A 14,293-nucleotide genomic window follows, 5' to 3' on the forward strand; every position below is an offset into this window, starting at 1 on the left:
CAAATTCCAGTGAAATGTGGTCAGTACCCTGTGAGCAGGAGACACTTGTACATTGTACTACAAAAGTATTTCCAAAATGTAAATTTTTAACTTGGATAGAGGATCAACTACATTAGCAATCAGATAGATCCAAGGATCTTTTATTAAACCAAAGATGGGCAACTGACTGACCAAATAAAATTTGCATTTCTGCGAGATAATGGGGCAAGTTGCCTTGTTAGAAGCTGCATCTTTTGGTTGACAAGGCCTGTCTCAGCATTTCTTTTTATTTCTGAACCTGGACAATGTGTGGTTTTTATTTTTTTCTCTGCCCCACCACATAATGATAGGCATCCAACCCATCAAAATATTCCTTCCCCAAACAGTATCTATGTAAACCTGGATCCTGTGTGGTTTGACGTTTTTCCCTGCCTCACCACGTACTCATTATTTTTATTCCACTCATTCAATCTGGCAAAAATATTAATCCTCCCTATCTCAGCATTTTCTTTATTGAAACCTGGATCACATGTGGTTTTAATCGATTCCCTGCCCCACCGCATACTCAATATTTTTCCGCACATTTAATCTGCCAAAATATTAATCCTCCCTATCTCAGCATTTCTTTATTTATCTCACAATTCATACTCAATATTTTTACTCTTCCCATTCAATCCACCAAAAATATTAATCTTGCCCATCTCAGCATTTCTTTATCCAAACTTCGATCATGTGTGGTTATAATTTCTGCCCCACTGGGAAATTATTCTGAGGCAGGAATCCAGTTTAATATTATTGAGTCCAGCATTCAATATTTTGCATCTAGAAAAAAAATGTTCCTCAGTTCAGGATAAATAATATGAGTCCTAAGAAAATAATGGTAGTCTGGTGATTTTGGCAGATAACATATTTTTTAATAAAAACTGCCTATTGATGAATTACAATCCATGTGTGATACTGACAAGTGTGTGTTGAAGATACATCAGAAATAAAATGAAATCTATAGAAGGTTATTATTAACTGAACTTTACAGAATTTGCCCCTGAATGTTTGCTTAAATTTGTGACACTGACACAAATGCTGTGCCCATAATCAGTGGTAAATCTGTTTAAAAAGAGTGACGGATTACCTTCGTAAAATGGGAGTCGAAAAATGATGGCAGTTTCCAGCAGCAGGTCTTTTGTTCCAAGTGCAGTCTTTTGTTACACGGACAGCTCCTTTATCCCATTTCGGACACCCTGGCTCTGCGTATAAACCCATGGTGCTCGAAACAAGGTACCCAGCAGCACATGGTTAAAGTCCGGGAAAAAAATATCTGTGGCCGGGAAAACAACTAAAAGGGAGAGAAAATGAAAATGTACATGTATTGAGCTCTGTAAAATATTCATGAGTACTTGCATAAAATACTCCGAGTCTTGAGAAAGTATTCTGAGTTTAGCAAAACCTCTGAGTCTTGTGGACGATATTGATAGTTCGGCAGGAAGAAATATTCCGAGGCCAGAGAAAATAGTTTCACATATTTCTGGGTCTGGGATATAATATTCTTAGTCTGAGAAAAAAATAACTATTCCGTGTTTCTAAGTGAGAAAACATTCTAAGGCTACAAAGAAAATAAAAAAAATAGAGGGATGTGGTTGTGAACAACCACAGAACTGTTTCGAAATTTTTATTTTTCATCTGTATCATTTTGGAAAAACAGATCGAATCAATTTGTTGAAATTATGTGTAAGGGAACATGTGTCCGAAATTCCCACAGCAAGCCCCAGGCGAAGCACTGGTAAAATCCATAAAAGTGTAAAATGAAAAAAAGAGTACAAAACCTATGGAGAAAACTGCAACTTTAATCTCATGTCATGTGACTCCTGATGATGTCACGGTGACGATTATATTTTGACAGCCCCTTGGGTTGATGGAGAAAAATTAAATACACACAATTCAATAATCATGTGATGACATCATCATGACCAATTTTTTCCTAGACCCTCTCTAATTGAATGCTGGCCTAACATCCATCAAGACAGGTCCGAGAACACTATGGAAGTCTGGCTGTTGAAAAACGTGTACAAAACCTGTGGGGAAAAATTAAATATTCAAAATTCAATAATAAATCATGTAATGAAGTCATCATGACTAATTTCTTCTAGGACCATCCTTGGATGATCATCTGAAGGTCTGCCACGTTTGAAATGAATCAGATATATAAAACTACCAAAGTCGGCTGGTGGAAGAAAGCGTGTACAATCCCTTTGGGGAAAAAGTCTGAAAAAGGAAAAGAGAAAAAACTAGAGGGACGTGGTTGTGAACAACCACAGAGCTGTTTCGGAATTTTCTTTTTTTAACTTTATCTTTTTGGAAAAACAGATCAAGCTAATGAAAAATCAATAGTCAGTCACATGATAACGTCATCATGACATCATTTATTTATAGTAACTCTTGTATCAGGGTCTTTGTTGGCTGTTACTTTGATAGCGATCAAACATCATGATGTCATGATATCATGTTGACTGTATCATATCACCATTGGAGTCTATCTTTGATGCAACTATAATGAAAAAAGAGCAATATCTTTTAAAGGTTGCACATTCCATCCTGATCATACCTGTATGCAATGGATAACTGTTAATGGCATGTGACCTGTCACATGATGTCATCATCACATGAGATCAATATTGCTGTAAAATACTTCGTTTTCCAGTTACATGCAAAGTTACAACATGACTGGATGTGTACTTCAGGAGATAAAAAACTTTAAAGATGGTACCTATAGTGTCATCATCACATCATGTCAAGAGTCCTCTAAAACACTTCGTCCTGAAGCTATATGCAAGGTTTCAACCCTATTGGATTGTGTTTCAAGAGAAATGGGCCATTGAAGAGTGCACCTTTAAAGTCATGTGATAATATTATCACATGAGCTCACTTTTCCTCTAGAACACCTCGCTTTAACCACTTCGTGCCGGGGCATTTTTCAACGTTGATGATGCTGGGCCGGCATAACTATCATTTTTTCCGTTTTCAAAATCCTTCAAAAATTCATCATTCTAATGGTCGTTTATAGCCAAGAACCCCGACAACAAACGTGGGATCAAAGAAAATAACTGAAATGTATGATGCTTGGCCAACTTGCCAATCCGCAGAAATCTATCAGCGGCTTATTTATTTTCTAAAAAAAGTTAACAAAATCAAGTAATTAATCACACAGGAATATGGCTATAGAGATAACAAATTAACTTAACTACAAGCAGTTGCTCCCTGCACCATGCAGGGTGCAGTGACATTAAAATATGCTCCTGCACATGTTGGTCATTTTAAATCACACACATGTGACCACAAACTACCTCAAACTCAAAGCGGGCGACACCCTCCCCCCAGAAATGGACCTGTAACAGAAAAAAAATACCCTGGCCACATGCACAAGAGCATAGCAGTCCAGATATAAGGAATGGCTGGAGCGGAGTATCCCAAGTTTCTGTTGAAGAAATAAACACAAAAACTTACAGACAGAAAAGATACAGGAACATCCCAGTTGTGGATGTTCCCCTGACCGTCCCAGTCAAAGAAGTCCCTAGTGAGAATTTTTACACTCCAGTTTTATAGATAGCCCAATGAATGCCAACAATAAGAGTGTGGCATGCCAAGTCCCAGGAATCTTTGTACAATAGAAGATCATGGAACCAAGGTAGAAGTCCCCAGTGGGCTAATAAACTTAACAATGAAAGGTGTGGCATGTTGGACTGTTCCATTTAGTGGGACTAAACATAGTGGTATAGTCCTACATTTAAATCCAGATCAACTAATATGAAAAGCAAACTACACATATACATGAACATCAAAAATATAACAATTTAAAATAAAATCTGTAACACACAACTAAAATAAAACTAATTTTGTTACACAGAGTAATCTGTAGGCACTACTCTAAGTTGACAGGTGACCTTCATTGACGCCCGAGTATTTCAGCCAGGCCTGCAGCCTTGTAAACAGAGCCCAGATTGTGCGGTGTTATACAACTGTCTTTTATTCACGAACCTGGCTCCGTGCATAGCTGACCTCTTTTCAATAGGGGCCAGATTAGCGTGCAGCGGTGCTGTGTGGCTCACTGCTGCGGTGGTCGAGCGCTTTTGTCCCCGGTGGTAATCCGCTTGCTTTCAATGCCCCAAACCCTGGTATACAGTTTCAAAATAACGCTGGATTATCACCACTTTTGAGAGTGAAAAATGCCCGTAATGCCCAGCAGCCTGATCTTTTGTTCGGAGCACGGTCTTTTGTTACATGGCCCTGTTTCCTTTTTCCGAGTTCGGAGACCCCGGCCACACATATAAACCATATGGCTCCAATTTCGGAGTCCCTGGCTGGTAGTGGTTAAAGTTATATCAAAGTTTCAACACAATCAGACATGTACTTTAGACGTTATAGTACTTTAAAGATTACACCTTTAATGTCATGTGACATGTCACATGATATATCGTTACAACATTGAACTAGTTCTGAGACCCGTCTTTGCTTCACAGTCTTCCTTCAGTGTTAGTTCCATGCGTATATAATATTGCTAAGTTGGAAAACTAAACCTTAAAATCTATGTGCAAAGTCTATGGAGGAAAAAGCGTGTGCAAAGTCTATGGGTAAATATTAATTATTCAAAATTAATAATAAATAAACTAAACTACCCACATCATGTGTTAGCTTGGGTCAATCCTTGATGCAACTGACATAAAGATCAAACTTCATTTAGTGACTAATATCATTCCTTGAAATCTGTGTGCAAAGTCAAAGGGATGTACACTCGCTAGCAGAAACACTGCTCCTTTAAGTTCATGTCACGTCATTTGCGCTTAACTTAAACGCATCTTTTCATCAGGGTCTTTGTTGGCTGCAACTTTGGTTACAATTGAAGATCACCAAATTACCAAAGTATTGTCATGAAAACGTGAACAAAGTCAATGGGCTGAAATAAATAGAAAAAAATCAATAATAAATCACTTGATGACGTCATCATGACATCTTTGTTGTATGAACATCTTTAGACAAGGTTCCTTCATTGATGTAAGTTTGATAACGATCCAAGGTTGCTAAGGGACTAAAGTGGGGAATGGAAGAAACGTGCACAAAACAAAGGGGATTTGGGTCATCAGAAGAACTAGAGCTTATCTGTCTGTTGCCAACAGAACCGATGGCTTTTTTGCCTTTTGAAATTTGACCATTTAAGCTATAGCATAAACCTTTCGGTTAAATGATTTGATCATGCCCAGAAAGGTTCAAGTTTGGAACCCAGTCATACATGCACTTCAAGAGACATAGCCCCTGGGAGAGTGCCCCCTTAATGTCACGTGACATGATTATCTGATTTCGTCTATAATACTTCCCTTTCAAAACACCTGCCAAGTTTCAACCCCATTGGACGTGTACTTCAGGAGATATAGTACTTTAAAGGTTGCACTTAATGAGGTCATCTTCACATGAGGTAAATGTTCATCTGAATCAGTTCCTTTTCAAGATATCTGTAAGGTTTGAACCCAATTGGACATATACTTCAGGAGATATAGCATATTAAATCATGCCCCTTTAATGTCACATGAGTTCTCACCTGATGACGTCATCATCACATTAGGATAATATTCGTCTCAATCACCTCTGTTTTTATATATCTGCAGGGTTTGAGCGCAATTGGACATATATTTCAGGAGATCCAGCATTTTAAATAGTGCCCCTTTAATGTCATGTGACTTATTGTTTGATGACGTCATCACTAAAAGAGCTCAATATTTGCCTAAAGCACTTCCTTTCTAAGATATAAGCAAGGTATCAACCCAGCACTAACACAGACAGACTAATTACCTATTACCTATTACCACTTTTAAACAATAAGCTTACTTCCGGTTTCAACCGGAAGGAAGGGTCACATGATTTGACCCACACAAGATGAATTGAAGCCCCAATGTATACTCTGGCACCTTGCGCAAAAAATGTTGTGGGAAGCTACGGTTGATTTTATATGGATTTTAAAATTTTAACGAAATATTTAGATATTTGAAATTTAATAATAAATCACTTGATGACCTCATCATGATGTAATTATTTTAGTATCATCTCTGCCCCAAGGTCTTTCCTTGGTGTAACTTTGATGACAATCGAAGATAGCTGAGTATTAACCAAAATGATGCCTCAAAAACGTGTACAAAGTCAATGGGCTGAAATAAATATTGAAGAATCAATACTAAATCACATGATGATGTCATCATGACATCATTGTTCTATGCACATCTTTGAACTAAGATCCTTCAATGATATAAGTTTGATGAAGATCCAAGGTTGCAAACGGACCAAAGTTGATGGTGGAAGAAACGTGCACAAAAAAATGGGCTTTTGGTTAGAAGAGGAAGAAAAAAACACACAACAAAAAGAATGCTTTTTTTTTGCAAAATTGCAAAAAAAACAAAAACAAAACGAGAGGTCATCTGTCTGTTTGCCAACGGAACAGAGGGGTTTTTTTGCATTCTTTTGTACATCATTTTTCGTATATAACACCACTTTTTTAAAAAATCTGCAAGGGTTCAACCTGAAAGAACATGTACTTCAAGAGACATAGGGCTTTTAATGTCATGTGACTTGTTTCCTGATGACGTCATCATTACATGAGGTCAATATTCCTCTAAAGCAATCCCTTTTCAAGATATCTACAAGATTTGAACCCGATCTGACATCTACTTTAGGAGATACAGGGCCTTAAATAGTGCACCCTTAATGTAATGTGACTTGTCTGCTGATGACGTCATTATCCCATGAGGTCAAATTTCCTAAACAATACGACCACTTCCGGTTTCGACCGGAAGGAAGGGTCATTTGATTTGACCCTCACAAGATGAATTCAAGACCACATTTTATCCTGCCACTTGCTGCAAACAAAATGTTGCGGGAGGCCGCAGTTGATTTTATATGCATTTTTGTAAATTTAACGGAATATTTAAATATTCAAAATTTAATAATATGTCATGTGATGACATCATCATGACGTAACTATTTAAGTATTATCTTCATTTCATAGTTAGTGCTTGCTGTAACTTTGAATAAGATCAACGATTGCTAAGGTACCAAAATAGTACCTCAAAAACGTGTACAATATCAATGGGTTGAAATAAATATTGAAAAATCAATAATAAATTAGTTGATGTTTCTAGGACCATCTATGCATAAGGGTTCGTCATTGGTATAAGTTTGATGATAATCCAAAGTTGCAAAAGCACTAAAGTCACCGGTAGAAAAAACGTGTACAAAACAAACAGGCTTTTGAGCAGGAGAAAAAGAAAGAAGGAAAAAAAAACGGAACAAAAAGAATGACCTTTTCGCAACTTGCGAAAAAGCCCCCCCCAAAAAAATATGTAACAATTCTGACGAAAACAAAAGCTGTTCCGGCTGTTGTTGAAACAGCTAACTAGAGCTCATCTGTCTGTTTGCCAACAGAACAGCGGGCTTTTTCGCATTCTTTTGTTAATTTGAACAAGCAATCTACTGCACAAACCTGATAGCGTAATTATTTCATCATGACTATTTGGGTCCAAGGTTTCAATCAGGCATGCACTATAGGAAATAACTTGTTTTGAATAAAATATAATTTGACTCCTGATTTGATGTCATCTTTACATCAGGTAAATCTTCGACTACAACACTTCCTTTTCTTGTAATCTGCAAAGTTTCAATTGGATGAATTTTAAGGTCACAAGTCTTGTCACCTGGTGACGTCAACATCAAATGAGATCAATAACCGTCTAAATCACTTCCTTTCTAAGGTATCAGCAAGGTTTGAACCCATTTGGATATATTCTTCAGGAAATATAGAGTTAAATAGTGCACCTTCAATGTCACATGACTTATCTCCTGATGACGTCATTATCACATTAGGTCAATATTTGCCTAAAACACTTCCTTCCCAAGATATCAGCGAGGGTTCAACCCAATTGGACATGTACTTCATGAGATATGGAATTTTAAATAGTGACATCATCACATCAAGTCAATTTTTGGATAGTACTTAAAGGATCAAACTTAAATGTCATGTGACTCGTTTGCTGATTGTATTGTCATGACCTGAGATCAATTTCCATTTATAAACCTTCCCTTCCTAACTATCTGCAAGGTTGCAACCCAATCAAACATGTACAGGGTGTCCCACAAAAAAACCAAACCCTGAGGAAAGGGGTTATTATGCCCAAACCATGAGATATGATTATAAAGTAGAAGCTGTATTCTTACTAATGATAGCTTAATGGTATCCCTCCTGTCATGCATGACTGAACACCATTGTCTTGAAAATTGGGCATCCAAACTCAGTTGTAACATTTTGGATAAACCAGTGAATGACGTTGTCCTCTGTCATGCTTGTCGTGGTGGAAAGTGACAACAAAAGGTCATATTAATGAGAGGATATTGCCTTTTGTCACTTTCATGTTATGCAATAATCTGCTTTAAATGTGTTAACCTGCCCCAAGATAGGCCAGTGCAGTGTTGAAAAGTGTTTGTCATGACAAAATTTCTTGAAAACAAGAGCTTTTAAGCCACTCAAGCTGCATTTAGAAAAGCTTTCCCTGATAGGGATCCAACACCAAAGTCGACCCTCTTGGAAAATGTGCGCAAATACTGAGAACATGGGACAAGCTTTAATTTGAATAAGGGTCATTCGGGAAGGAGGTGCACAGTGCAAACTCCTAAAAAGTTGCTGCAGTTCGACAGCAACTTGTCAAACAGCCAAGGGGAACCAGTTGCAGGAGGAATGGACTTGGACACACAGATGGTGTCGCTGCATAATTAACTACAAATTACATGATGTGTATATAATCGGTGTGCCCCTGATATCTTATCCATGTGTCTTTAAAGTTTCAACCCGATCAGACATGTATTTCAGGAGATATACAGCACTTCAAAGGATGCAATATTAATGTCATGTGAATTGTCACCTAATGATCATGAGATCATCACGAGATCAATGTTGGTCCATAACATTTCTCTTTTCTAATTGTCTGCGTAATTTCATGCCAATGGAATATGTGCATTTGCTGTTCAGGAGATCTGTGGATAGGACTACTGACAACAGACTTCACAAACCTGTTATTAGACTTTCAGTTCAGTTTCATTTGTAAGCGAGACCAAAAATCAATGTCCATTCAATATCAGTTTAGAATAAGATGACTTCGATTGGGATATCAGAGACAAACACAATGTTTCCCTCGCCTACTTTGAAGAAAAATGGGCAACTAACAATGAATAGTGATTTCAAATGCTAATGCTTAATTCAATTCTCCGCATACTTTTTTGCCTCATCCCTGGCGAAAATATTTTCAAATGTGGGGAAATTATCAGTCAGATAATACAAAATGCGGAATACCATCAAGTGAGGGCACACTTCAGTTTTCTTGTGAGGGATTTGATTGCCAGAACAAGGATTCTCTGCAATACGGTGAAACGGCTTTGTAAAATCACCTTAACACCAGAGGATATGGGTTTGCTAGGGCCAGCAGTATACACAAACAAAGAGATGTCGACTTCAAAGACGGGAAGAAAAATAATGCAAACATAAATTTCATACAATTCTTTCAAAAGTAGATCTTATTTTCTATCAACATGCAGTAACTGGACAAATGATTACTTTTAACAACTGTATCTGTGAGTGTACATCAGCACAAACTCAAGACTGTGCAATTTAAGCGTATGTTAAGAAATGCATGTACTCTCAAACAATCTCTCAAATCCCGCCTGGATTGGGATATCAGTGGGATCCCAGTGGGATCCGGGATCCCAGTGCAATCCCACCGGGATCCACTGGGATGGGGTGAGATCCCACCAGGAATTTTTGTCGGGATTTGTGTGGGATAGCCATTATCCCGGTGGGATTCCACTCACATCCCACTGACATATCCCAGTTTGACGCAACTGACATCCCACTAGGTGCACATGTATTCATTGGCATAGCAACCTTGCATTCTCACTAGGTGGGGAGTACGTGGGGACCTGACTGTTAAAGTGAGGGACCACGCACACGCCCCAGAAAAAAAGTGACTAGGATCCCGGTGGGAATCCCACAGGGATCCCACTGAGATCCCACTGGGATGCGGGATGGGAATCTACTTGAATCTCAGGGTGGGATCCCATCCCATTTTTGGTGGGATCCCGCCGGGACTGGGATCCCGTCTGGATTGCGATATCAGTGGGATCCCAGTGCAATCCCACCAGGATACGGCAGTATCCCACCAGGAATTTTTGTCAGGATTTGTGAGGGATCGCCATTATCCTAGTGGGATTTCACTCACATTCCACTGACAAATCCCAGTTTGACGCAACCGACATCCAACTAGGAATCCCAGTTTGATGCAACTGACATCCCACTGGGATCCCAGTTTGATGCAACTGACATCCCACTGGGATCCCAGTTTGATGCAACTGACATCCCAGTTTGATGCAACTGACATCCCAGTTTGATGCAACTGACAATCCAACTGGGATTCCAGTGGGATGAAAGTGACATCCCATTGATATCCCACTTTTGTGCAAGTGACATCCCATTTGGGATGTCATCTTATTCCAAACTGTCAATTATGCTACTCAGAGCTGGAACACTTAAAGTGCATTTCTTTATTCTTATAGGCAGCAGCTATCACTTTCATACTCAGGCTTATGTTCCTTTTGTACAAGGAGTGCCGAAAATATACACACAACAGCTTTGGAATGTTTGGTCCTAATCACGTTTGCGTGGGCACATAATAATTTGAAGAGGGATATAGGGACTTTCTCTTCTTTGCTGGTGAGGGTGCTCTTCTGCTCATGGGTAGATCTCATCTCAACATTTGCAGGCCTCTTGTAGTCTTGCGGCAATGAACTGTACTTAATTAATGTCCCACGTACATGCTGGGTACCGAAGTATTTCTTTTTACATTTGCTAAACAGGTTTGAACAAAATCTTGGCAATGTCTGACACAACAGGTGCTTGTTCATGTACATGCCATTTGATGTGTGTGAAAAAGACAGTTCTTCCGATTTTTAATGTACATTTTGAACTTTAAATTCACAGTCTGAAGATGAAGCCATGACTCGAGCAATACACATGTCATTAACTGAGCAGCAGCCAGGTAAATCCAGCCCTGATCTACATGTACATCAAGATCAAGAAGCAATGGATCTAGCATTAGCTAGGGCACTGCAAGAAAGTGAAAGGGAGGAACAACAAAGGAGGCGTCAGGTGGGAATATAAATATGGAGAATATTACATACTCTATGTGGCAGGTGTGAGAATCTTTACTACCCACTGCTGTTAACAAATCAGGCTTTTACAGAAAAGTGCCTGTTTGGAATGGGGCTAAATTATGTTATGGTATTTCCGGAATCACGTAACAGTTTTGGCCTCATTTTCTCATGATGAAGGGTCCTGGGCTTAACAGAAGAAAGTTCAGTCAAACTGGCTTAGATGTGGGTTTTGGTTCAAATCCCAGGTAGTATGTTCTTTATATTACCTTTTTGAGAGTTCTTTCCTTTAGGAAAAGATCAATTTTGAAAGGTGGTTTTATTGCCAGATTTGAGCTCTGGAGCATATTTTATTTTAGGACAAAAGCTCATTTTAACATGTTCTCATCAGGTAATGCCACAATATATATCACCCTGTTCCTGAAAGGGTCATTTTGTCAGTTAAAGCCTTGTTTGTTTACAGTGGTGGATAATCGGATCGTATGCCTGCAGATATCAGACTTTCAGGAATATTAAATTTGTGGTCTGAGATCACTGTGAAGTTGATACAAGGTTTTGATCGTTGGATTAAAGGTCAACCTCGTACTCAGCATTACTCAAAATATCGTAGAATCTAACTCCTTGTTTTTTCATTCTCGATACATGTATTAATGTGCGGAGCCTGGTCAGCAAAACTGGCTGCCATGGTGTGCAACATGATCATATTTGTACACTCTTGTGTGCACCTACATGCACATATCCCAAGCAACAGTCAGTGTCGCTTCACTTACCAACTTCATCCTACATGGTGCCCTGTGCAATAAAGTCTTACTGCGTAGATGTTAACTGTCAGTTGGCCACATGCTGTCACAATATGGGTTGAGGGCATGCATGTACCTATAAACAAAATTCAATTAATACCCAATTTGTATAACACAGCTTTAATTTTCAGCAGACTGAAGGCTTTCAAAATGTACTAAAAGCACATTGAGAAAGTCCACAGAAATGTCTTTTAAAGATCAGCTCAGCTTGCAGCCTGTTTTCATGCAAAATACTGAAAAAAGATTTGGAGGCAAAGTGAGTGAGAGTTTGTCATCCTGATGATTACCACAGCTTCTTGAGAAAGCTTTGAATCCCGCATATTCTAAATGCACAGTAAGCAACTAGAACAGGTACTGGCTACAATTGTGAAATGCTCGTGTGAAGTCCAGTGTGCCATCATCTCAATATACTTCATCTGTGAATAGAGAGGAAAATATTTTCTGACATTAACATTTTTATTTAACAGCTTAATTAAAATCACCAAATTTTTCATCAAAGGCAGTAAAGTTTTTGATCTACAAAACAGAATTAACAATTTCATGTTTCTAAAGACTGGCATGAAAATTCAACAATTTAAGAGTAGCAACACCAGCACATGTATACTACATACCACTACACCGTGTATTGCTTACCAGACAAAAAAACGTAGTTACAGTTTTAGCTCAAGATACTTGGATTGTTTGCTATGATTTCAAAATGGGTGATTTTAAGTTCAGATATAAGCAAGGTTTGTAGTTTGAGGTTGACTTGATATTTTTTAGTTTCCAAGAAACTCTTTAAATACTTTATTCACATCCACTATGTTTTTATCTTGAAACTTAAGCAGTGTTGCTGGGTCCTCACCAGGCCCACTTGTCTGGCTTCTTCAGGATTTTATGTTTTCACACATGATATGGTCAGTAGCCCTTTCATCACTTATTGCCCATGTGTACATGTCTAACTTATCACCACTGATTATGAAATATGCTACAAAACATGTGTTTTACATTCTTACGGCAACAACATCCATTAGCCATATCAACAGACCAGCAGAAGAAACTTTTGTGACACTCTTGTAATGCAGCAACAATCCTGAAACTGCTGAAATTTCAATAATTTTAAAGTTTATTTTATTTGGCTTTTGACCCTTGAGAAAAACAGATAAATGTACTGACATTAGACATTTTTCCTGTCACCTTCAACAATTTTGTTAATATCAAACTGTTCATATCAACCATAATAGATAGTAAACAACAAGGATCTGGGTAACAAGGTGCTTTCACATAATTGGTGTGATAATGAGAATCAGTCACAAGTTTCGTTTATAGGACAAGCTATAGTGACACTCTTATTAAAGTGCTAATAAGAAATGTCAAACTACTTGCAGGAAGATCCCTCTTCCAATGGGTCTCAACCCCAGGCTCAAATCATGAGGTTCATGTGAGGGATAAGTTTCCAACACAACATGTACATGTACTGCCAAACAAGTTTGGGATGCAGAAATCTGTGCCCCCCAAGAATTTACATACCCAGTAAACCAAGGTGCACCACTGATAAACGATAATGACATTAATAATCTTAAGGCTACAGTGGAGGCAGGAAAGAGGAGGGCATCTTTATAGTACTCAGAAAAGGGAAGCACCAAGTGTAAATTTTCACAATAATTTCTTACCCAATGTAAACAAATGAAGGGCATCTTCCCAATAGATGGAGTTCTGGCTTGGGTTGATATTGTAATGAATATGTATATTGTATATATAATGTAATTTGTATATATAATGTATGTTATATACAGTGCCAGTTAAGGGTACTGATGCCAGAGGCAGAGATGCCTAGACTCGACTCAAATGGGGATCTTCTGTGGCGTTTGCGTTTATGCTATGGTTATGGAAACCGTGCGTCGTTACTTCCTTTGCGCCCTCTTGTGTCCACTAGGTCTACATCGCTCTACGTACCCAACGGTCACTACATATGCAAATTTCCCATGCGTGTATGGCTATTCGCTGAAAAGACTTAATCATCCAAAGTCCTGTATGACCTCCCACTATGCACTGCCGTCTCGTCGCCATGTTTTCCTTCTTTTCTCACCGCCGTATCGTGTATCGCAACAGACGTGTCTTTTAGACATCCTCAAGTTTTTCGAGTTCCGTTCTGGTCATCCAGTCATCGTTTTGAATAAACCTTTACCTTGTGTAATTTCAATCTTGTTGGTAAGAGTGTTATTTCCGGCCTTGTTTATTGCATGGAGGAAGGACACAGAAGGAGTTGTAACTCACTCACTTCAAAGCGTCCAATGATGGTCGCCGCC

The 14,293-nt window shown here is 38.6% G+C and overlaps 1 protein-coding gene across 3 annotated transcripts in view; it reads left to right on the forward strand.

Moving 5' to 3' along the window:
* zfand2b (zinc finger AN1-type containing 2B) overlaps window positions 1-14,293 on the forward strand; it is a 107,016-nt gene that overhangs the window by 82,575 nt on the left and 10,148 nt on the right. For 2 of the 3 annotated variants that reach the window (XM_087130537.1, XM_087130517.1), the window contains one exon: window positions 11,036-11,203. In XM_087130537.1, coding sequence (XP_086986663.1) covers window positions 11,036-11,203 — 168 coding nt within the window. Of the gene's footprint in view, window positions 1-11,035; window positions 11,204-14,293 lie in introns of those variants that run through there. The other variant, XM_087130542.1, reaches the window with a different exon arrangement.

Source organism: Acanthaster planci, linkage group LG02 (genome assembly GCF_054643075.1).
Source record: "Acanthaster planci isolate LZ-2023a linkage group LG02, COTS_SCS, whole genome shotgun sequence".
In the NCBI taxonomy this organism is placed as follows: Eukaryota; Metazoa; Echinodermata; class Asteroidea; order Valvatida; family Acanthasteridae; genus Acanthaster; species Acanthaster planci.